Source organism: Suncus etruscus, chromosome 20 (genome assembly GCF_024139225.1).
Source record: "Suncus etruscus isolate mSunEtr1 chromosome 20, mSunEtr1.pri.cur, whole genome shotgun sequence".
Lineage (NCBI taxonomy): Eukaryota > Metazoa > Chordata > Mammalia > Eulipotyphla > Soricidae > Suncus > Suncus etruscus.
The window spans coordinates 3893132-3915350 of record NC_064867.1 but is presented as its reverse complement, the minus strand read 5'-3'; the positions used below and the strand labels follow the sequence as shown (position 1 = coordinate 3915350).

Genomic DNA, 22219 nt, shown 5'->3' with positions numbered 1-22219 from the left:
TCAGATTAAGTTCCAGGAGTCAGCCAGCTTTATTTCATGGTCCTAACCTAACATATACATTTCCTTACATGGCTTCTATGCTAAGCCTTTTCCTAGAAGCTACTTCTCTACTCCTTTTGGCTTTCTCAGTCTCTGTCTCCCTTTCAGCTGCTTTTTCCAGGCTTCCTTGCTGACTAGCTCCCTTTGTTGATGCCACTACTGCTGCTTCTTTGCTGATGCTCAACTGCTGATGCTGAATCTTTCTGTTGAATATTGCTGTTGATTCTCATTTCTGCCACCCTTCTCTCTCTCTAACTCTCCTTATTAATCCCTCTCTACCCCTATGTAGACTCCTCTACCCACCAATTCCAGGTGTGGTATAAACAAGCAGTTGGGGGAGAGAATACTCACATAATACCTTCTCAGATCACAATTTACTGAAATTAGAAGTGAAATACAAAGGAACACAGAAATAAAAACTCTAACTCCTGAGAATTAAACAGAGCACTACCCAACAACCAGTGGGTCCAAGATGAAAGCAAAGAGGAAATCAAAATATTTCAGGAAACAAATGGCAATGAAGAAAAAATTATCAGAATTTATGGGACACAGCAAAAGCAGCACTAAGAGGAAAATTTATAGCTCTTCAAGTATACATCAGGAAGGAAGAACAGGCCTACATAGTGTAATGACGCAGCTTATAAAATTAGATAATTATCAACTAAAGGAACCAAAAAATAGGAAGGCAGAAGGAAATAACAAAGCTTAGAGAATAAATTAATGAAGTGGAAATCAAAAAAACAATCTGAAGGAGCAACAAAAGCAAAAGTTGGTTCTTTGAAAAAATAAACAAGATTTATAAACCACTAGCACAACTCAAAGAAAAAGGAAAGTGAGAAATTAATAAACTATAAGAAATGAAAAGGGGGAGATCACTACAGATACTGTAGAGATTCAAAAGTTAATCAGAGACTATTTTGATAAATTGTATGCCACAAAACATAAGAACCGGAAGAAATGAATAAATTCTTGGACTCTTATAACCTTCCACGATTAAACCAGAATGATCCAGCATATCTAAACAGACCCATTACTATGGAGGAAATTTAAATGATCATCAAAAGACTTCCCAAAAACAAAATCCCAGACCCAAATGGATTCACTAATTCTTTCAAACTTTGTAAAGGACCTATCCTAATACTTTTCAGGATATACCAGGAAATTGAAGAGACAGATACACTTGCAAATATTTTTATGAAGATATTAAGAGCATCCAGATAGGAAAGGAAGAAGTCAAGCTCTCACTTTTTGCAGATGACATGATATTGTTTGGAAAAACCTAAAGACTTCCAAAAAGCTTCCTGAAACAATGGGTTCCTATAGCAAAGTGTCTGGCTACAAAATTTACATGCAAAAATCAGTAGCCTTATTGTATACAAATAATGATAGAGAAGAAACGGACACTAAGAAAAAATTCCAAGCTAGAGAGATAGCATGGAGGTAAGGCATTTGACTTGCATGCAGAAGGACAGTAGTTCGAATCCCGGCATCCCATAAAGTCCCCCGAGCCTGCCAGGAGCAATTTCTGAGCGTAGAGCCAGGAGTGCTGCCAGGTGTGACCCCACCCCCCAAAAAAATCCCATTCACAATCATGCCACAAAAACTCAATTATCTTGGTGTCAATTTAACTAAAAAGGAGAAGGGCCTATACATAGAAAACTACAAAGCACAGCTTCAAGAAATAAGAGGACACAAAAAATGGAGAAAAATACCCTATTCATGGATTGGGAGGATTAACATCATTAAAATATTAATAATCCCCAAAAGCATTGTATAATTTAATGCAATTACTCTATGAACACCTTCTATGACATTCTTCAAAGAAGTGGACCAAACACTCATGAAATTTATTTGGAATTATAAACACACACGAATAGCTAAAGCAACCCTTACAAATAAGATGGAAGAAATCACTTTCCCCAGCTTTAAATTGTACTACAAAACAATAGTCATTAAAACAGCATGGTATTGAAATAAAGACAGATCCTCAGATTAATAAAATAGACTTGAGTATTTAAAGTATGTCCCCCAGTCATACAATCAATTCATCTTTGATAAAGAGGCAGTAAGGTCAAAATGGAGCAAGAAAAGCCTCTTCAAAAAGTAGTGTTGGGACAACTGGTCAGCCACATGCAAAAAAGGCAAAAGCAAAACTCCATCTAAATCCAAGTGGATTAAAGACCTTGATATCAGCCCTATAACCATAAGGTATTTAGAAGAACTCATGTGTAAAACACTCCATGACATTGTGACTAACGCCATCTTCAAGGAGAAATCACCACTGTCCAAACAAGTAGAAGCAGGGATAAATGGAACTATATTAAGCTGAAAATCTTCTGTATCTCAAAGGAAATAGTGAAAATGACACAAAGGACACCCATGAAATGGAAGAATCTATACACCCAATACCCATAAGATATGGGGCTAATATTAAAGATATACAAGTTACTTCAAAACCTTAATGAGAAAAAATCTAAGTCCATCAAAAAATCAGAGAAGAAATGAACAGACACTCAAAGAAAAAATACAGATGGACAAAAGGTATATGAAAAAAATGTTCCACATCACTAATCATCAGGAAGATACAATTCAGAAAAAAAATGAGGTACCATCTCATGGCACAGAGACTGGCACATATCACAAAGAACAAGAACTATCAGTACTGGCAGGGATGTGGGAAGAAAGGAACTCTTATTCATTGCTGGTGGGAATGCCGTCTTGTCCAGTCTTTCTGGAAAACATTATTGAGGTTCCACCAAAAAAAAAAAAAAGGAACTTGACTTCATATAATCCAGCTATACTACTCCTAGGGAGAAACCCTAGGGGCATGAAAACACAATGCAAAAATAACTTCTACAATGTTTTGTTCATTGCAGCTCTATTTAAATAGCCAGAATCTGGAAATAGCCCAGATGCCTGACAACAGATGAATGGTTAAAGAAATTGTGGTACATATATACAATGGAATATACGCAGCTGTCAGGAAAAATGAAGACATAAATTTTCTTATACATGATGGACATGAAAACTATTATGCTGAGTGAAATGAGCCAGAGGAAGAGAGACACAAATTAGACTTACTCAACTGATAGATTTAAGAAAAAATAAAAGATAGTATGATAATAATACCCAGAGACAATAAACATGAGGTTTGATATGAAGATTTCCACATAGATTGGTGAGTGCAGTTAGAGAATTAACTAAAATACTATCGTGACGATGGTAGTGAATGATAGAAATAGAATGCCTGTATTGAAGACACGCACGGGGTGAGGGATGAGGGATATGAGGAACATGAGCATGGGCAGGTTACACTGGTGAAGGGAAGTGTACTTTTTATGACTGAAACCCAAATACAAGCATGTTTGTAACCATTGTGCTTAAATAAAATAATTATTAATCATAATAAAAGAAAACATTCTTCTGCTATATTGTTTACTTTTCATTGTTTTAGTTTTCAAATATATGCTGTAAGTTTTTTCTCTTGTCACTCCACCCAATAATTGTTATTTGTAATTTCTATCTGCTATGTTAATTCTAAGATTGGAACTTTAGAGCTATTTGGCACCTATTATTGCTATCTACCATATGATAGATATCTATCTATATGTATATATATATATATATCTATACCATGTGATAGTCTACCTTGGTATTGATTATGTAGTCTCAACCATGATCACCAAAAAGTTTAGAGAAATATTTATGTTTCCAAGGACTAACATGTAAACTCCTTTAGATTATGTAGCATTATTCCAAAGGAATGATGAGATACCTAAGGGTCTAGGAATAATGATAATAATAATAATTTTCGTATTTAAAGAGCCAAAATGAGATATTTGAATTTAAAAAATCACATGTTCTCCATATAAATAATATGTAGAGGTCATTCAATGACATCCTTGTGACGAAAGTCACCAGTAATAGAACAAGCCAGACCATAGCAACTCCATACCTAGCAATAATAAACTAACGTCACTGTTGTAATGTGAAATATTCCTTTGAACTAGTCTCTGTGCCTCAAAATATAAAACTTCATCTTCAATCCCTTTTGTTATTCCACAATAGAAATTGGAACACCTAATACCAAATAATTGCAGGTGGTCTGACTCATATAAAGCAGTAGAGTATATTAGATCAGACTAGGGAAACGGAAATTACCGTGTTCGGGTCTAAGAAAAATATCTTAATATATAATAACACTATTTCAGAGTCTAGTACACAATGAAATCTTTCGGTTTTGCAATTTTGCTTACATTCTCACATAGAGTTCAAATAGCACACTTTAATTTGAAAAGGAAAAATAAGTGATTGCTTTAAATTCAGTATTTTGAAGGCATTGCAATCTTTCAGCTAAGTGGTTATTCTCAAAAAAGGAAAAGAGACTTCCTAACTAGTATTTATGAGCAAGTACACATACCCAATAATTTGTGTTTTGTTTGTTTATATGTCACTTTGACTTTCTTTGGTCATAACAATAAGCATTCATATGAGTGATGTCTTCCTGGAGAGAATTTTCAGACAATATCTTCTGAAGAGTTTATAGGTCTTTATTTGCCCAATCAAAAATTTTACTTAGTTGCCTTCCCCAACCAAGTGCAGTGTTATTGTTTTCCTTTCCTTTATTGTTTAATTATTCCAATTCTACTTTTAAGCTTCATGTATTAAAAATAAAATTGTACATATAGATTATCAAGTCTTTTATCTCATGAATGCAATTTCTACACCATCTATAAACAACTTTGATGAATTATCCAAAATCAGCCACTGATGTTTTAATGCATGTGTTATTGACTACCTTATTTATCCTTATTTATCCATTATTTTATTTTAAACATATGTATTGAGAATTTATCTCAGATCTATCATACAGTAGCAAATTAACAAGCAGCGTCTTTGGTTTCATTGAGCTCACAATCCAGAGGGAAAGGTATTTAGAGACTTGCAAATTAAAAATGATTGTGTTGACTGTTGTTAAAGATAATAAAAAAGATAACAAAGTGTTATTAGAAAGACTAATAGAAAAAAATTATTTAGACAAGAGAAAGGGAATGTTTCCAAGAAAGTCATGACAAGAGATCTGAAGTATGATGGGTTACTAGCCAAACAAAGAGTAATAGAACAGTTTTCCAGGAACCAAGACAGCATGCATAAATTTTTAAAGAAAAAAACACTTGTGCATTTGAGGAACTGAAAGAAGACCATGTGGCCAGAATACAGAGTAGTTAGTTGGCGTGAGATAAAGATAGAAATGGCTCTCACCTGACAAAATAAATTCCTCTAGTGGGCATAGTGAGTATGTTATGCAATGCAAGAAAGACAAAGACAAAGTAATATTTTTAAGTCAGAGGGGAAGAAAATTAAAATTATTTTAAAGTATTTATTTTACATGCCTTCTATTTATTGTGGAAAATAGATAAATGGAATTTAATTAGGAATTAATCTAGACAAAAGATATGATTAGATATAAAAGTAATGATGGAAAATAATTGGACTTCGTATATAATCTTAGAATAACCTCATTTTTTATCTATAGTCAGTGTGATGTACAGTGTGACCCTGGATCCTTTTAGCTCAGAGCATTTGGGCACATAAATTTTCATGTTTCCTTGAATACAGGGAGTCCCATTGCCTCTCCAGTAGTCTGTGTCGGCAACATTACACATGACCATATCTCCATAGGAAGTACTCACACAATTATTCTGATAACCTTTCGTGACATGATGTTTCACCTGGGTAGGCTAATGGGACGACTTCTCACCTTCACAAGCTCCAAGTATAGAGTGTACAAAGACTCCATTGGACATATACCAAAATATTAAAATTATATTTTTAAAACTATTCTGAGTAGAACTGAGGGAAGAGGGAAAAATCCCCACCTCTGATAATTTTAGAGTGTCAAAAAGACAGAGAAAACCTTTATTCATTTCTTCTATTTTTCTCCTTAATTTTAAATATACTTAATTATCTTGGCCATCAAAAAGCTGTAGAATCCAGAACCAGAGTGGTGGTGCAAGCCGTAAGGTGTCTGCCTTGCTTGTGCTAGCCTAGGGCAGACTGCGGTTCAATCCCCCGGCGTCCCATATGGTCCTCCAAGCCAGGAGCAATTTCTGAGTGCATAGCCAGGAGTAACCTCCATACAGGGTATGGCCCAAAAACAAAAACAAAAACAAAAAAAAGCTGTATAATTCATGTTGATATCTCACCTTTGAGACCTGGTTGGAGCTAACCACCACATTTTGGTATGTCAGAGCTTAGGTATGATTTGGGCTATATGGGAAGAAAAATTAATACATATAATATATTACAATTTAAAACTTCCAGGAACTCACCCACCCCACTCTCCTATGTATCTTCCTAGTGCTGCTACTTAGAACCTTGATGCAGTGATGTAGATGCCAAGATGCCTCTTTGCATCTCCTCCTCCTCTCACTGCTTCCTGCTCACCCCCTTACAATTATTTCTTACCTTAAAATGCAAATGGCTTCCTGAGAAGTAATTTCCTTGCTGCGCATCTCTTCTTCCTCTTTCACCAGGAAGGACTTGCTGTTTAGATCAAGCCCTTCTTAACCACACACCCCCCCATTTGTGAACCCATCTGCCTCATTTGCACCCAGACAGTGCTATTTCTCTCTGTATTAATCCTTTACCTGAAAGTCTGTCCATCCAGTCAGACTCGGTAATTCTGAAATTCAAGTAAAATATGGCACATTCTTAGGGCTTGTATTAATGAACGAAACTTGTAAAGAGCAAAACTAACTAACTGTGTAAAGAGAAAATAAATGTTTGCTAAGCTAAATTGATCAAACAATGAAAGTGGAAGAGTGGAAGAAGCCAAGATTTTTTAAAAGTGATGCATAAGAAAAGAGTATGTGTATGGGCTTGGGAGGGGAGAGGAGGAGGAGGATGAGATGGAACTCAGATGGAAACCACAGCTGATACCTAAAGTAGGAAATGTGGGGTAAGATCAGCATATCATAATATTTTGTTTATTTTGCAAATATCTTGCACAAGTCTAAGAAGAATAAACTGAATTATGATACTAACCATTTTTCAGTTGATTTTATTCTAGTTGACAGGACAGGGTATTCTAACAAAACCTCACCATATGTCTGACAGGAACAAATGCTAAACATGGACTGCGTTGCAAAGCCTGTAAAATGAGCATCCACCACAAGTGCATGGATGGCCTTGCACCCCAGCGGTGCATGGGCAAGCTGGTAAGAACAGGTGCCAGGAGTAACCTCCAAACTTCCTGCATTCTGAGAACTAGACACTGGAAAGGTATCTCCAAAGTCTCTGGCCTGATAGCTTGGCTTCCGAGTTATAATGATCAGACAGAAGCAGGAGTTTGTAAGCAATAAATATCTCAAATTTGAAAAGGACTAAGCATCCTAAAGAAGGTGACCAGCTTTTCCTAGTGGACCTTCTCAGTAATCATATTGAAAATCTCACTTTCTGGGGCTGTTCAGGATAAAGGTGAAAGTCAGAATCCTTTGAACCCCTCCTGCCATAAGTAGACTAGGGTTATTGGTCACTCCTATGCTTCACTCAGAGTTTAGTGAGTGTAAAATAATAAATAATAAAATAATAATAATACTGAAGGTTAGCAGCCTCCAAAAGTGGGCAGATTATTGAAACTCTACACTACCATAGCACATTATGTTAACTAAGCCAAGCAAGGTTGATGCCTCTGGCCCACTCTGGATTATCCATACCATCTCAAGAATGTGATTTTTGTTACATGTGTCATACATGTAATAAAATGCAGCTTAGAACACTTCTTGAAGATGCTAAGAATGTCATCTCTATAGTTACTTAGAGTATGATTATTTAGAATATGAATGTAAGACCAGTCTTAGAGAAAATAAATACTAAATTTCTTTTTGAAAAGACAGGATCAGCAGTCTGAAAAATCATAGTGTCACCAAAGACCTGTTTCCAGAGAGGAGCTAGAGATCCTCTTTCCCTTGTACTAAGTATATCACTAGCATGCCCAAATAAGCATCATATGTGTCAAGAACATGAGAGAGAATTCTGAAATTTTAGAAGTAAATGTATCACTGTTTCCTTCTAGTACTGATAACTTAAGTAAAATTTAAGTAGAGAATCCTAAAAAGGTCAGCTCTGAACCCTGACTCTTTCTCTAAAACCTGTGAATTTTCAATTTCTTCCTGTTTTCCATCTGTAATTCTCAGAGTTGAGGCAAAGGCCAAGAATGTGAGATCAACAATCAGAGCAAATCCAGAACATAAAACACATGATACAAGGCAATGTTCATGTGATACACAGGGAAGTAGATCTGCTTGAGTTCTTTCATATCCTAGACCTTTCATGATTTTTATTCATGTTTTTAATGAACCACAATTACAAAATATTGTAAAATAATGTAGACCAATTCCTAGTATCCTAGAATATAATGAGGAACTCAGACATATAGGAGGATATTGTGGTCTGCAAAAGGAGAACAAGGAGGATAGTGAAAGCAGGAACCCCGGGATAAGTTATAGTCAAGTCCACATCTTATTGGATGACATGACAACGCCTTTTAAGAAACAAGTTGACTTCATTTTTAATACTCCTGGATGGATGGTTTTCTCAGCTCCTCAGCTCTTTTCTTTCTCATTTTCTCTCTAGCCAAAGGGCTTTCGACGTTACTACAGCTCCCCCCTGCTCATTAATGAACAATTTGGATGCATTAAAGAAGTGATGCCCATTGGTAAGTTGGGATTTGGACAATTGAGTTGAATTTTTAATGCCAAGAAAGGGTAAACATTCTCATAGGACTACAGTGAGGTGCATTGATGTGTTTTTCTGAGAGTTGAGCAGTTATGATTGTTGGTTTATTTTGCTGGAGAGGAAACATAAGGTAGATCAAATGCTCCAGAAATTTTTATCCTAGCCTCCATAAAACTTGAAAAATACCCAAGGCTCAGAAACTGCTGGCATTACTACCACCTATCAAGCAGATTTGTGGAGTGCAAAGAGCATGATATGCGGCATCCCACAGACCTGATTCTAAGCCTAGCATCCCCATTGACCAACTGCCTCTGAACAAGTTTCTTGACCATTTGGGTCCTATAAAACAAGAACAACTGAGCTGCTTTTTCTGTTTGTTGTAAATATGAATTATAGCCTACTGCTTGGAAGAAACCCAGGAATATCAGCAATTCCCTAATATTCTCTAATGAGAACCAAAAACATTTTTTACACTTAAAGATATTTCTGGCTTGCTTTTGTTTTTTTGGCAATAGCTTTGAACAGATTTATTCTCTCTCTTCTCCTCCCTCCCTCTCTCCCTTCCTCCCTCCCTCTCTTTCTTTCCCTCCTTCTCTCTCTAGCTCTCTCTCAAAGTCTCTTTGTCTATTTTTCCTGGAGGGAGAGAGGGAGGTTTAAAATGAGACATTTATCAATTAGAAAGCTTTTCATTAGAAATCTATGAAGCCTGGAAATATCATCTTTCAAAAATACTTCCCTCTAACTGTGAACTCAGGATCTCAAAGTCTGGGATTCTGGTCAACAGAATCTCACGCTCCAGAGGAAAATCGAATTCTAAAACAAAGGAGGAAAGCCTGGAGTTAGGAAGCATGGGGAGCAAAAAGAGTTCTGGGCCTTACTCCTCAGAACGTGTTATAGAGGCTGCATCTGGGAGAGAAAAAACTGGTGATTTTCACTGGGAGTGAAGGGAAAGCAACTTCTCAGATGCTACCAGGATATGGAATGGAGGTGGTTGGCTGTGTGTCCAACAGTGCCTGAGGAAACTTGGCTCTCAGAGAGGCTTTCTCTTCTGTTGCAGCCTGTGGCAACAAGGTGGACCCTGTGTACGAGACCCTCCGCTTCGGCACCTCCCTGGCCCAAAGGATAAAGAAAAGCAGCTCTGGCAGTGGCTCTGATTCGCCTCACAGAACCTCTGTAATTGTCTTCTTCCTCTGGTCACCTTTGAGGGCAGGGGAAGGACGCAGAACAGGCCCTGACACTGCAATGTGAAGAGTTTCACCCCCAATGCCTCCTAAGGGCAGGTTTATTAGGGGTGAAGCAAAATCCCCAAAGAAAGACCCAATCGATGTGCCTTGAATCACTAGGGATGTTAATTTTCTCCTGTCAGCATCCAGGTATTAATTTGCTTTCCTCCTCCCAAGACCATGCTCTTGGTTTTTCCTCTGCCTCGGTGAATATTAGAAAAAGTGAATATTTTCCTTGTGAAATGTTAGAAAATGTTTCTATCACACTGGTAAATTTTGTCATAGAAGGGACATTGCAGCTGGATCCAGCTCTCCTTCGAATCCCATCCCAGTTTAAGTGATTTCATTCTCCTATTTGTTTTATACTTTGTAAGACACAAATTTCATGCAATCAAGTTTGCACCAGGTTTCATGCAAGACCTTCCTTCCTCAGTAGCTCGTGATCTATTTCGTGAGACACTCAAACTCCTGAGGAAAGTTATTGCTGTTTTATTTTTAATACATTTCTAGGCCTTCATTGGTTCTCTTTGGACTTCAATTACTGCAAACTTAAGACAATATATTACCCATTAGGAGGGAAATTTTCCAAAATCCTTCATTCTCAGATCATAGGAAACCACACACTCATTAAAGGGCTCTGCTCTCCTCTGCTCAGTAGGTCTCTCCAAATCGAACTTCCGAGTCAGACAGAACCCACCTGGGGTTTTTGTTTTGGGGTTTTTTGTTTGTATGGGGAAACAAAAAATCTTGGTAGCACTCAGTGCTTACTCCTGGCTCTACACTCAGGTATCACTCTTGATGGAGCTCAGAGGACTAGATGGGGTGTTAGGGATGATTCAGGCCAGGATCATCAAAGGAAAACACTCTTATCTGCTCTACTATCTCTCCAGCCCCAAAGTTATTTCTTAAGTCAGAGTATTTCAGGGGTCTACTTTGACTTGATTTTCTTTTAAATGTTTTCTCTGGTTTTTATTTGTTGCTTTTTTAATTTAATATTTCTCTTGTTCATCTTCCATCTCTAAGATGAAAATTGATGAGCTGTATCATCTTATCTTTTTTGCCCAAGTTCCAGAGAATTCCTTGGGGTTTTGATATCTGTAGATCTCAGCTGAGCTCATGCTGTACTCATGACTGAGTCCACTAATCCAGAATCCTAAAATATGTCACAAAATTGCCCTTTCTCCCTATTTCTTATGCTGGATAGTTTAACTTCATCATCTCTTGCCCAGAGTATTATAAAGGCAGAAATGCTTTCCTCTTCCTTTTTAATCTATTAATCAATACTGTATGTATAATCTTTTAAAGAAAGGTCATATGCAATATTCTCAATTGAATAAGATTCTGTTAATGTTTTCAAACATTTAGCATGGTGCTACCCAAATTATTCACCTTCCTAGAACTCAACAGTTTTTTTAACTGTTTCACACTGAAGAACATACTACAACCCACAGTTGAAGCATTTTTAAGACACAGCTTTTTTTCCCAAAAACTGGTATATTCTTAGACTATCCCAAACATGATCAGTTGCTTTTTATAAAATTTCAAATGTTCCTTTCTAACAGGATATATTGATAGTTGCATTGAAATTATCATCTATATTTTTTCTGAACTAGATGCTGATAAAAATAGTGTATCTCAAGGCACTGTTTCTTATTATCAATGCAGAAAGCTGTCTTATAGTGGACATCAGAAAAATACTTGAAGAATTAGAAATACCACAAATATATTCTTGAAGAAACCATTCTCAAAAACGTCAGGGTTCTATACAATAGAACCATTGCTTAAGTCTCATATCCAAGAAATCTTTCTAGATTGTATGTTCTCTTCATAATTGGGTCTACTTGTCTCTGCCTTTCTCTGGGGTAGTCTTGGGTGACCCTTGACCAGGACAACCAATTCATTAGTCAAGTTGATTCTACTACTATCTGATAATTTCAGATACATTTTTTCCCTTTTCTAGTTTCTTCCCTGAGAAGACTAAGTTGCTAAGTGCATGGTGTCTTTAAACCCTAATTTTTATGTCTATTACTTGATACCAGTGATTAGTACACTTTTGTGGCTAACTGTCCTCTACAATTTTGTGAATGCATAAAGGCTGAGGTTCTATTCCATTTCAACAAGCCTGTATATTCGAGTTCTCCATCTTCTGTTCATTTATTTTAAGACGCCTTTACATCTTCAGTGTTGTCCGGAAGTATTATTCAGTTTATCTTCGAGTTCATTGATTCTGTCTTCAGTAGCCATTATTCTGCTAGTTTTTATATTTTCAATTACTCTCTGTATTTCTAGTGAGTTGTTCGTTTTATCTACCATGTTTTTTTTTCTGTTTGAAAACAAAAGGCTTTTAGTGATTTCCCATTCTGTAGAATATTTGCTGTGTGCTAGTGGTAAATGACTTTATAATGGTATATAATATTGATTGACTTGCATATGTTAAACCATTCCTGAACCCTTGAGCTGAATGCCACTTAGTCAGAGAGTATGACCTTTTTGATGAATTGTTGTATTCTATTTGCTAGTATTTTGTTGAAGATCTTTGCATCTGTTTTCATTAAGGATATTGGCCTGTAATTCTCTCTCTCTCTCTCTCTCTCTCTCTCTCTCTCTCTCTCTCTCTCTCTCTCTCTCTCTGTCTGTCTTCTTTTGGCATTAGACTGAGATTAGTTTTGTAGAAACTGTTTGGCAGTATTTCTGTCTTCGATCTCAAGATGAGCTTGAAAAGGATTGGCAGTAGGTCCTCTTCGAAGTTCTAATAGAATTCACAAGTGAATCTATGTGAGTCCATGCTTTTGGTTTGGAAACCAAAACCAAAATTTGACTTATTATTTTTTGTTTATTAATTTGGTTTATTATTTTAATTTTTTGGTAGTGATAGGTCTCTTTGGATATTCAAAATCACTTTAGTTCAATCTTGGGAGATTTTAGGATTTCAAGAATATATCCATATATCTCTTGTTTTGGGCATAAATATCCTCAAAGTAGTTTCTGATTATCCTTTGAATTTATGTGGTATCTCTTGTGACATCCCCAATTTCATTTCTGATTTGGTCTATTAGTGCTCTCTCTCTCTCCTTTCCATTATAAATCTTGCTATTGGCTTATTGATCTTGTTTAATTTTTTCCAAGAACCAACTCTTACCTTCATTATGTTTTAGATTGTTTTTTAAATTTTCTGTTCATTTTCCAATATATTAACCTGTGTCATTAAGTTACTTATGTGGGTCCTTTCTTCCTTCCAAGCTGTAAATGTCTCCCTAAATAGCACTTTTGCTGTGTCCTCTAAATTCTGATAGTTTGTGTTCTCATTCTTGTTTGTTTCCAGAAATTGTTTTATTTCTTCTCTGACCCACTTGTTGTTCAGTAGTGAGCAACATGCTTAATTTCCAAGTACTAAAGCTATATATCTGTTTCTGTTTGTAATTTCATTTTCAGTGCATCATTGTCTGATAAGATATTTGATACTATTTCTATCCACTGTGGCCAAGCAATAGCACAGCAGTAAGGAATTTGCCTTGCTCATGGCAAACTAGGATGGATCCAGGTACAATCTCCAGCATTTCATTTGGTACCCTGAGCCTGCCAGAAGTGATTTATGGTGCAGTCCAAAAACAAACAAATAAGCAAAAAAACAACAATTTCTATCCTCTTGATTTTCTGGAGGTATGTTTCAATGTGATCTATCTTGGAGAATGTTTCATATTCACTGGAGAAGAATATGTCTTCTCCTTTTTGCAGATGAAAAGTCCTATATATTTACAAACATCTTTCTTCCATTTCTTCCTTCAAAGCCAGTATATCTTTATTAAGTTTTAGCCTCTTTGATATAGCAAGAGGTGACAGAACAACATTGAAATCTCAAATTGCTATTGTGTTGTTAATGCTATCTTTCCTCAAGTCTATTAACAACTGTCTTAAGCATTTTGCTGGACCTCTCATTGAGTGCAAACATGTTAAGTAGTGTGATTTCTTCGTGTTGTACATGTCCCTTGATTATTAGAAGTGACCATCTATGTTCCTCCTTTTTTGTTTTGTTTTGCTTTATTGGTTTGTTGTTTTTTTGTTTTTGTTTTTTGGTTTTGGGGCCACACCTGGTGATGCTCAGGCTATGCACTCAGAAATCTCTAACTTGGGGGACCATATGGGGCATCAGGGGATCAAACAGCGGTCTATTGTAGCTTAGTGTGTGCAAGGCAGTTGCCCTACCACTTGCACCATTGCATTGACCCAGTCTCTCTTTTTTTAATTACTTTATTTAAACACCTTGGCTACAGGGCTGTTCATAATACAGTTTTTATTTTTTTCACAGACACCAAGTAATTCATGATGAGTTCCAGTCATACAACACCCTTCACCAGTGTACATTTCCTGCCATCAATGTCCTTGATTTTGCTCCACTCTCTCGCTCTGCCTGTGTCTTCTCTCTTTCTCCTCTCTTTTTTTGAGTCTGAATTCTATGTTGTCTAATATTAGTATGGCCATCCCAGGCTTTTTTTTTTAATTTTTATTTTGCTCATAGTGGTTTACATAGTGTTGACAATAATATTTTAGGTACATATTTACATAAAATCAGGGGGGATTCCCATCACCAAATTGTCCTCCCTACACCTCCGTTTCTGTCCTACCTCCCATTTCCTCTTCCCTCACCCCAGGGCGGCTAGAATATGTGGTCCCCTCTGTATCTAACCCACAACTTAGTAGTCTTGCACCTGTTTGGTCTTGATGCCTCCCTTAGTTCCCCCTCTAACTGGAGGCAGGACTAGCTAGTTCAAGTTGCGTGGTTTTGTTTGAAAAAGAGAAAAGTAATAAACTGGGGTAAGGGTCTAATACACCGACACTGGGCGGAATCCTTCTAGAGGCTCTCATCATCAATTTGAGAGATGGAGAAAAAGAAGGTGAAACACTCCACCAGTACCAAAAGAAGTGTCAAATATCCAGTGAGGGCTCCAGCTATATCGATAAGCACCACAAAAAAACAGACAAACAAACAAAAAAAGCAAAACAAACAAAAAACAAACAAAAACAAACAAACAAAAAAACACGCCATGGTCTTAAAATGAGAAACATGGCATAGCACATAACGAAAGAAAAGAAAGGAAGAGAAAATATAAGTATGATTGGGGACAATTTCAATACTCACACCCAAACAGAGAAATCAACCAAAATAGATAGGTAAATAAAAATAATAATAACAATAATAAATGGAGGTAAAAAAATATAATAATAACCAAGGTTTTGTGCTTTTTGTATTTTTGTTTTTTCCCTCCTGCCCTGGCACAGTAAATATTGGGGTCATTCGAAACGGAATTCACTTGGCCTAAGAGATATGGGGTTTCTCCATCCTTGGAGCATACTGTCATGGGTTCAACTCTAGACTTTGCTCAGGAACCTTTACTCTCCCGGTGGTGGGTTTTTTTTTTTTTGTTTTGTTTTTTTTTTGGTGTGTGGAAGACTTCTGTTCTGTGTTTAGAGGTCTCAGTATCTGCACAGATCCTGAGGTGGGACTTATGATGACATCCCAGGCTTTTTTAAGGGAGTTGTTCACTTGAAGAATTTTCTTCCAAGCTTTGATTTAGAGTTTGTGTTTGCTCTGACTATTTAAATATGTTTCTTTCAGGCAGCAAAATATTGGATTCAATTTTATGATCCCTTTTGCAACTCTGTATTTCTTAATTGGTACATTTAGTCAATTGGCATTGAAGTAGAATGGCATTGTAATGGGATTTTGTGCTATCATTTTGTAGAAGTTTAGTGTGTTTGTGGCATTGGTCTTGCCATAAAGTAGCCCCTTCAATTCTTCTTTTAAATTTGGTTTTGAATCTGTAAAGTTCCTGAACTGTTATTTATCCATGAAGCTGTGTGTTCTTCTTTCAGACCTGAATAAAAGTCTGGATGGTGAGGCATTCATTTCATTATATTTTTTCCACTATATCCCACACTGCCATTGGTACTAGAGGGTTGCTTATGATAAATCTGCTGTAAATCTTAAGGATGCACCTTTATATGTCATTTCCTTTTTGAATATTGGTGCTTTTAGTATTCTATCTCTATCTATGGTTTTCATCATTGTGACTAGGATGTGCCTTTTGATATTTTGATGTGGGTCTTTTTAGCTAGTATTCTTCAGGCATCCAGGATATGGGTGCAAATACTCTAGGAACTTCTCAACAATTATGTCTGACTATTGCTTCTTCATAAGAGTTTTATTCCTAACTATCTCGGGCAACAATGATTCTTAAGTTGTTTCTGTTGAATTTATTTCAAAGGTCTCTTGTTTTCTATCCTTTTTTAAATGATGATTTTCTATATCTTCTGTTCATTTATTTTGAGGCTTTTTTCCTATCTTCTGTTTTTGTCTGGAGATTTTCTGCATTTCGTTTTTGAGCTCATTGAGTCTTCCCTCAGCAGCTTATACTCCACTGGTGAGACCTTCCAATGAATTTTTCATTTCTTTTACCAGTTTTTTTTTTTAGTTCTGTCAGTTCTGTTTGTATTTCTCTCATTTCTGCTCTCATATCCTTCCATGTTTTCTTGGTAGTCTGTTATTGTTTTTTTGAACTCATTGAACATCCTAAGCATTTCTACTGTAAACCCATTTCAGAGAAATTATATAGGGGTTTAATACTTATTCGCTCTATAGGATTGCAGTCTTCACCCACCAGGTATAATGAAGTTTTGTGCTGCTTTACCATGGTTTCTTGTGATCTCAAAGTGCTTCTTTCCTATGTCATTATCAGTCTTCCCCGCTTCCAGGGGAACTTATGTGGGTAAGAGTTTGTCATGCAGCTGCATAAGCCTCAAACCTGTTTAGCCTTTGGCCTGTGTGAATGAGTAGTATGCATTGTTGTTAGGCCACTCTCACTTGTCCACTGAGCACTCCACACTCATTACAGCCCTGCTGCAGGCATCTTTGTTGTTGCTACTGCTTTTCAACCATCAGGCTGCCCACATTCACCACAACTCGACAGCTGCAGGCACTTTTGTTGTTGTTGGGGCTGTTCTTCTTTTCTTGAGTCTTATTGGATGGCAATTTCATTGTCTCTTTGAGTTCCTTGCATATCCTCTATGTTTCTTCTCTAAAGTCCTTATCAGAGAGAGAGCTTATATAGATAACTAATATTAGTCGGATATTCAGAACTACCATCTTCATTCCCTAAGTGTGATGTGGTTCTGCATTACTTTCCCTTTGTGACCATCGTAGGGTGGTGGTGGTTTTTTATGTGTTGTGGTGTGGCTCATTGACTGGAAGAAATAAATGGCTTCTGATCAAAATGGAGAAGCTTTTTCTTATTGGGGCACAATAACCTGGCTGTGAAAAGATCTCTTCTGAATCACAAAGAGGACCCCTTTGCTGGTCTGTCTGTTTGCCTTAGTTTCTAGAGATTGTGTGGATCTCTGAGTTTTCTGTGTGACTCTAATACTACCAAAGTCTGAGAACCATACACTTGTGTATGGTGTATGATATATTCAATATAAAATTCTATATAAACACCTATTTACATAGAACAAACGCCTCATAGATTTTCACTAAGTATGTTTAAGAATGGGAGCGATAGGACAGCGGTAAGGCATTTGCCTTGCACGCAACCAACACAGGATGGACAGCTGTTCGAATCCCGGCATCCCATATGGTCCCCCTAGCCTGCCAGGGGTTTTTTCTGAGCACAGAGCCAGGAGTATTCCCTGAGCTGAACACCACCGGGTGTGACCAAAAAAAAAACAAACAAAAAAAGTATGTTTAGGAATGAATAAATAAGTGAAAACTATAACCAAATTCCCTAACTTCTAACAACCTAAGGGCAACTATGAGTAAAATAATCAATAGTTCTCAATGTATGGCTTTTATTTTTTTTAATGTATGGTTTTTATATCAAGAGCTTGAGCATAACCTGAAGGCCTGTTAGGACTCTAGATATTTGGAATACTCCCAAATATGTAAAATCAGAAACTTTAAGCATAGAGTCCAACAGTCTGTTTTAAAGATCATTCCAGGTTGATTCTGATACATATTAGAATTTATCACTACATTAAATTAAGGCTTTTTTTAAGAGAACCCAACTTCACTAACCAAACCTCTCCTCTTTTTATTTTTTACATTTTCTCTTACTTGCTCATATAGATCATGTTCCCTCTCTGAATGAAAACCTCCTGAATCACACATTCACAGTGTTCTCTCAGCTGGATCTAAATTTGGAGACAGAGAGTCAAAAGCTCACCATGTCCCTACCTTACATGCCAGCTTATATGTCCTTTCTCAGGAGAGTGAAGAGGCTCATTGCTACTAGCAAGTTGCTTCCATAAAAAGCTCCATCTCAGCTTGCAACTGCACTGCCCTTTACAAGACAAGACACTTGTAAATCGTAGAGCAATTCAAAAGAAAAACACAAATAGAGCACAGAGCTTTCCATCTTTGTTGACCTGTATGCTGAACTGTCGATGTCTCTGGTGAGAGCCAATATAGCTTCATTCCAATCTCACCCAAGACTGTTCCAATGCTTGTATAGGTTGGCAAGGGAAGGAAAGCAAAAAGAAGGCAGCCCAGAGAGGCAAGGGCAGAAAGGTGATTCCAGCCTCCCTAAATAACAGCAGATGGCTGTCCCTGCAGTCTGGGCTCTGCTAAACTCATGATAAGGAGACATGCTCAACTACACTCCACAGCAGGCAATGCACTATTTCCCCTTCACAGTGACAAATACAAAAAAAAAAAAAAATAGCATAAAAACCATAGAGGAACAATTGAAGGATATTCTGTTTGCTTTCATGTATGAAATAGCTTTGTTCCTAGATAAGGTTGGTTCCTACAGGCTAGTTTTTATGACATAAAACTTAGTTTTTGGAGTGTTAATGAGGTGTACATTCTTTTTTTTAGGTCTAAATATATTTATTTATTTATTTATTTTCCTTTTTTATTTTTTCTTTATTTTAACATCTTGATTACAAATATGATTGTGATTAGGTTTCAGTCATGTAAAGAACACTCCCCTTCATCAGTGCAACATTCCCACCACCAATGTCCCAAATCTCCCTTTGTCCCACCCCACCCCCCACCTGTACTCCAGACAGGCTTTCCAGTTCCCTCATTCATTCACATGATTATGGTAGTTCTCTGTGTAGTTATTTCTATAACTGCACTCACCACTCTTTGTGGTGAGCTTCATGAAGTGAGCTAGAAGTTCCAGCCCTCCTCTCATTGTCTCTGAGGATTGTTGCAAAAATGACTTTTATTTTTCTTAAAACCCATAGATGAGTGAGACTATTTTGCGTCTCTCTCTCCCTCTGACTTATTTCACTCAGCATGATAGATTCCATGTACATCCATGTATAGAAAAATTTTATGACTTCATCTCTACTGACGGCTACATAATATTCCATTGTGTATATGTACCACAGTTTCTTTAGCCATTCGTCTGTTGAAGGGCATCTTGGTTGTTTCCAGAGCCTGGCTATTGTGAATAGTGCTGCAATAAATACAGGTATGAAGAAGGGGGTTTTGTATTGTGGTCTTGTGTTCTTAGGGTATATCCCTAAGAGTGGAATAGCTGGGTCGAATGGGAACTCAATTTCCAGATTCTGGAGGAATCTCCATATCGCTTTCCATAGAGGTTGGACTAGATGGCATTCCCACCAGCAGTGGATAAGAGTTCCTTTCTCTTCACATCCCCGCCACCACTGATTATTCTCATTCTTTGTGATGTATGCCAATCTCTGTGGTGTGAGATGGTATCTCATCGTTGTTTTGATTTGCATCTCCCTGATGACTAGTGATGAGGAGCATTTCACAGCCCATTTGTACTTCTTAGCACTGGTTTCCTCAGTAAATATTTCTTAGAATTTTCCCTCTAAAGCTATTATTTGAGACTGCAACAAGACAAAGACAAGTCAAATTTGACTTGAATAGCTGTCACTTTACTCTTTCCCTAGAGTCCAACTTGCCTCCGTGGAAGAAAATAGAAACATTTGATTGGTATTTTTAAATGATTTTTGCTTCCTCCCTGCAGGGTCAAATGATATTGAACTTCAACCTCTTGTCATTCTTATTTCCTACAATGAGCACCTCCCCACCTGCCAAAGCTTGGTCCCACCAGTTTATTTTCTTTCAAGGCTGTCAGGTGCTTTTGAAAGTATTGTCAAGAAGTCACTGTCTGACTGTCTCTAAATCCTGATAGTCCCTTTAATGTACTTTTAAATATTCTAGAATGAAAAAAGACTGGATGGCTTTGAAGGAAGGTCAGTGGAATCCAAGCTCATTTTCTGTGTGCTAGTTGGCTAGTTTATGGATAATCTTAAATTTCATAAAAATTAAATTAACATAATAAAAGAAACTTTTGTTCAAAAAGTGTACTTTAAAGAAGCAGGGTATAAGTAACTTTGAGAACCTGTGGCATTTTTCCCTTCTTTCTGATGTAGCGTGAAAATAATCTTAAAGCTAAATTGCTTTGTAACAAAAATCAGTCTCTGGAGTTGATTTGTAGGCATGTGTTTCTTCATGATTAAATATAAACATATTGTTCCCACATTGTGACTTTCCCCAAAGGACCCCTAAATTCCTCTTTGGGGGGGAGGGCATATAGCTAGACAGAGGGAAGGATCAGGACCTTTGAAATCAATGGTGTAAGGATAAATGTTTCACTGTCAGGTGACATTAGAATGCTTGTAGCTTTGCCTTTTCCCAAGGTTTAAATAAATATTTTCATCAGTGTCCAGTCCCAACTTCACACTGCCAGAGTGAACCCCCCCCCCAGACTCTCTGCAACCCCTGTGAGCTGTCCACTGGATAAAGTACAGTGCTAAAAGTCATGAACTCTGGAGAGAGATTGCCCATCTCTACTACTTATCAAACTATAAGCAGAATTTCTGACTCTTTCTGGACCTTAAAAATCTTACCCCCTTCTGTGGGGACCATGTGTCCGGCACCCTGAGGAATAAAGCTTGTTGAAGTCTGAAAAAAAAATCTTACCCCCAAAATTGACATGTAAAATTATTGTGAAAAATATGAATGAGATAATGCATTAAAAGTATTCAGCTGGGCCAGAGAGATAGCATGGTGGTAGGGCGTTTACCTTGCACACAGCCGATCCAGGACAGATGGTGGTTTGAATCCCAGCATCCTATATGGTCTCCTGAGCCTGTCAGGAGCCATATCTGAGTGCAGAGCCAAAAGAAACCCCTGAGCACCACAGGGTGTGAGCCCCCCCAAAAAAGGATTTAGTTAAGATATTCAGTAATCATTAGCTATTAAGAATTGTTATTATTATTGCTATTGTTATTTATTGTAACCTTAGTAGAAGAAAGATATGACTTATTTGAAAAAGTATAATAAATGCTACAAAACATTGATTTTTGCAGCAATGAAACCAGCATTTAATTCATTGTTGGTATTTATTGCATGTTATTCTCTAATATTTAAATCTCATTTATCAAAGAGTTGTAGTTCTGCTGAAAAGTGATAGCACATGGGTAGTTATTCTGATTGTTATCTCTTCCTGGGAAGAAGCCTGACTGTGTTCCATGCCTCTTACATTCATTCAGCATTTACTGATCAACACTCATGTTCCAACTCCCAAGCTGACCAGACAAATGAAGGGAAGTGCATGCAGTAAAAAGGAAAGATATAACCTCTGTAAAATTAGCCAAACACATTTTCCTTTCATGCAGAAAGTCATTGGTTTGAGTCCCGGCATCCTATATGTTCCCCTGAGCCTGCCAGGAGTGATTTCTGAGCATAGAGCCAGGAGTAACCCCTGAGCGCTGCCGGGTGTGACCCAAAATAATATATATATATATATATATATTAGCCAAACAGAAGCAATCGGATTCTTAGGACAAAGCCATTAAAATGACACCTTCATTCTTTACATGCATCAGAATTTTCTGAGTGGAGCCACTGAAATTACATTGTTCATACCTTGCTGTTTCCCCTTTTCTCCAAGACTTCAGATCTTGTGGAGGTTCCTGAAGAAACTGATGGACCAGATGGGTATGACCTACGGAAACGCAGCAACAGTGGTGAGTGAGGAAATGGGAATCAGACATTGACCAGCACAAAGAATTCATAGTACATATTGGTCAGCCAGTTCAATGGGTATGAAAATGAATTTCTGATTTCATATCTACTGACTCTAGAATTCAATCTAAATGAGAGTACAATATTGTGGAGGAACATGAGGCTTAATGATTAGTAGATTTCAGTCACTTTACTATGATATTCCAGAATTCTGTCA

General features: G+C 37.1%; 1 protein-coding gene across 1 annotated transcript in view; it reads left to right on the top strand.

Annotated features, from left to right (window-relative positions):
• The window catches only part of STAC (SH3 and cysteine rich domain), a 182688-nt gene that overhangs the window by 120296 nt on the left and 40173 nt on the right, over nucleotides 1-22219 (top strand). The window contains exons 4-7 of the mRNA XM_049766469.1: nucleotides 7159-7259; nucleotides 8677-8758; nucleotides 9836-9951; nucleotides 21929-22004. Coding sequence (XP_049622426.1) covers nucleotides 7159-7259; nucleotides 8677-8758; nucleotides 9836-9951; nucleotides 21929-22004 — 375 coding nt within the window. The remainder of the gene's footprint in view (nucleotides 1-7158; nucleotides 7260-8676; nucleotides 8759-9835; nucleotides 9952-21928; nucleotides 22005-22219) is intronic.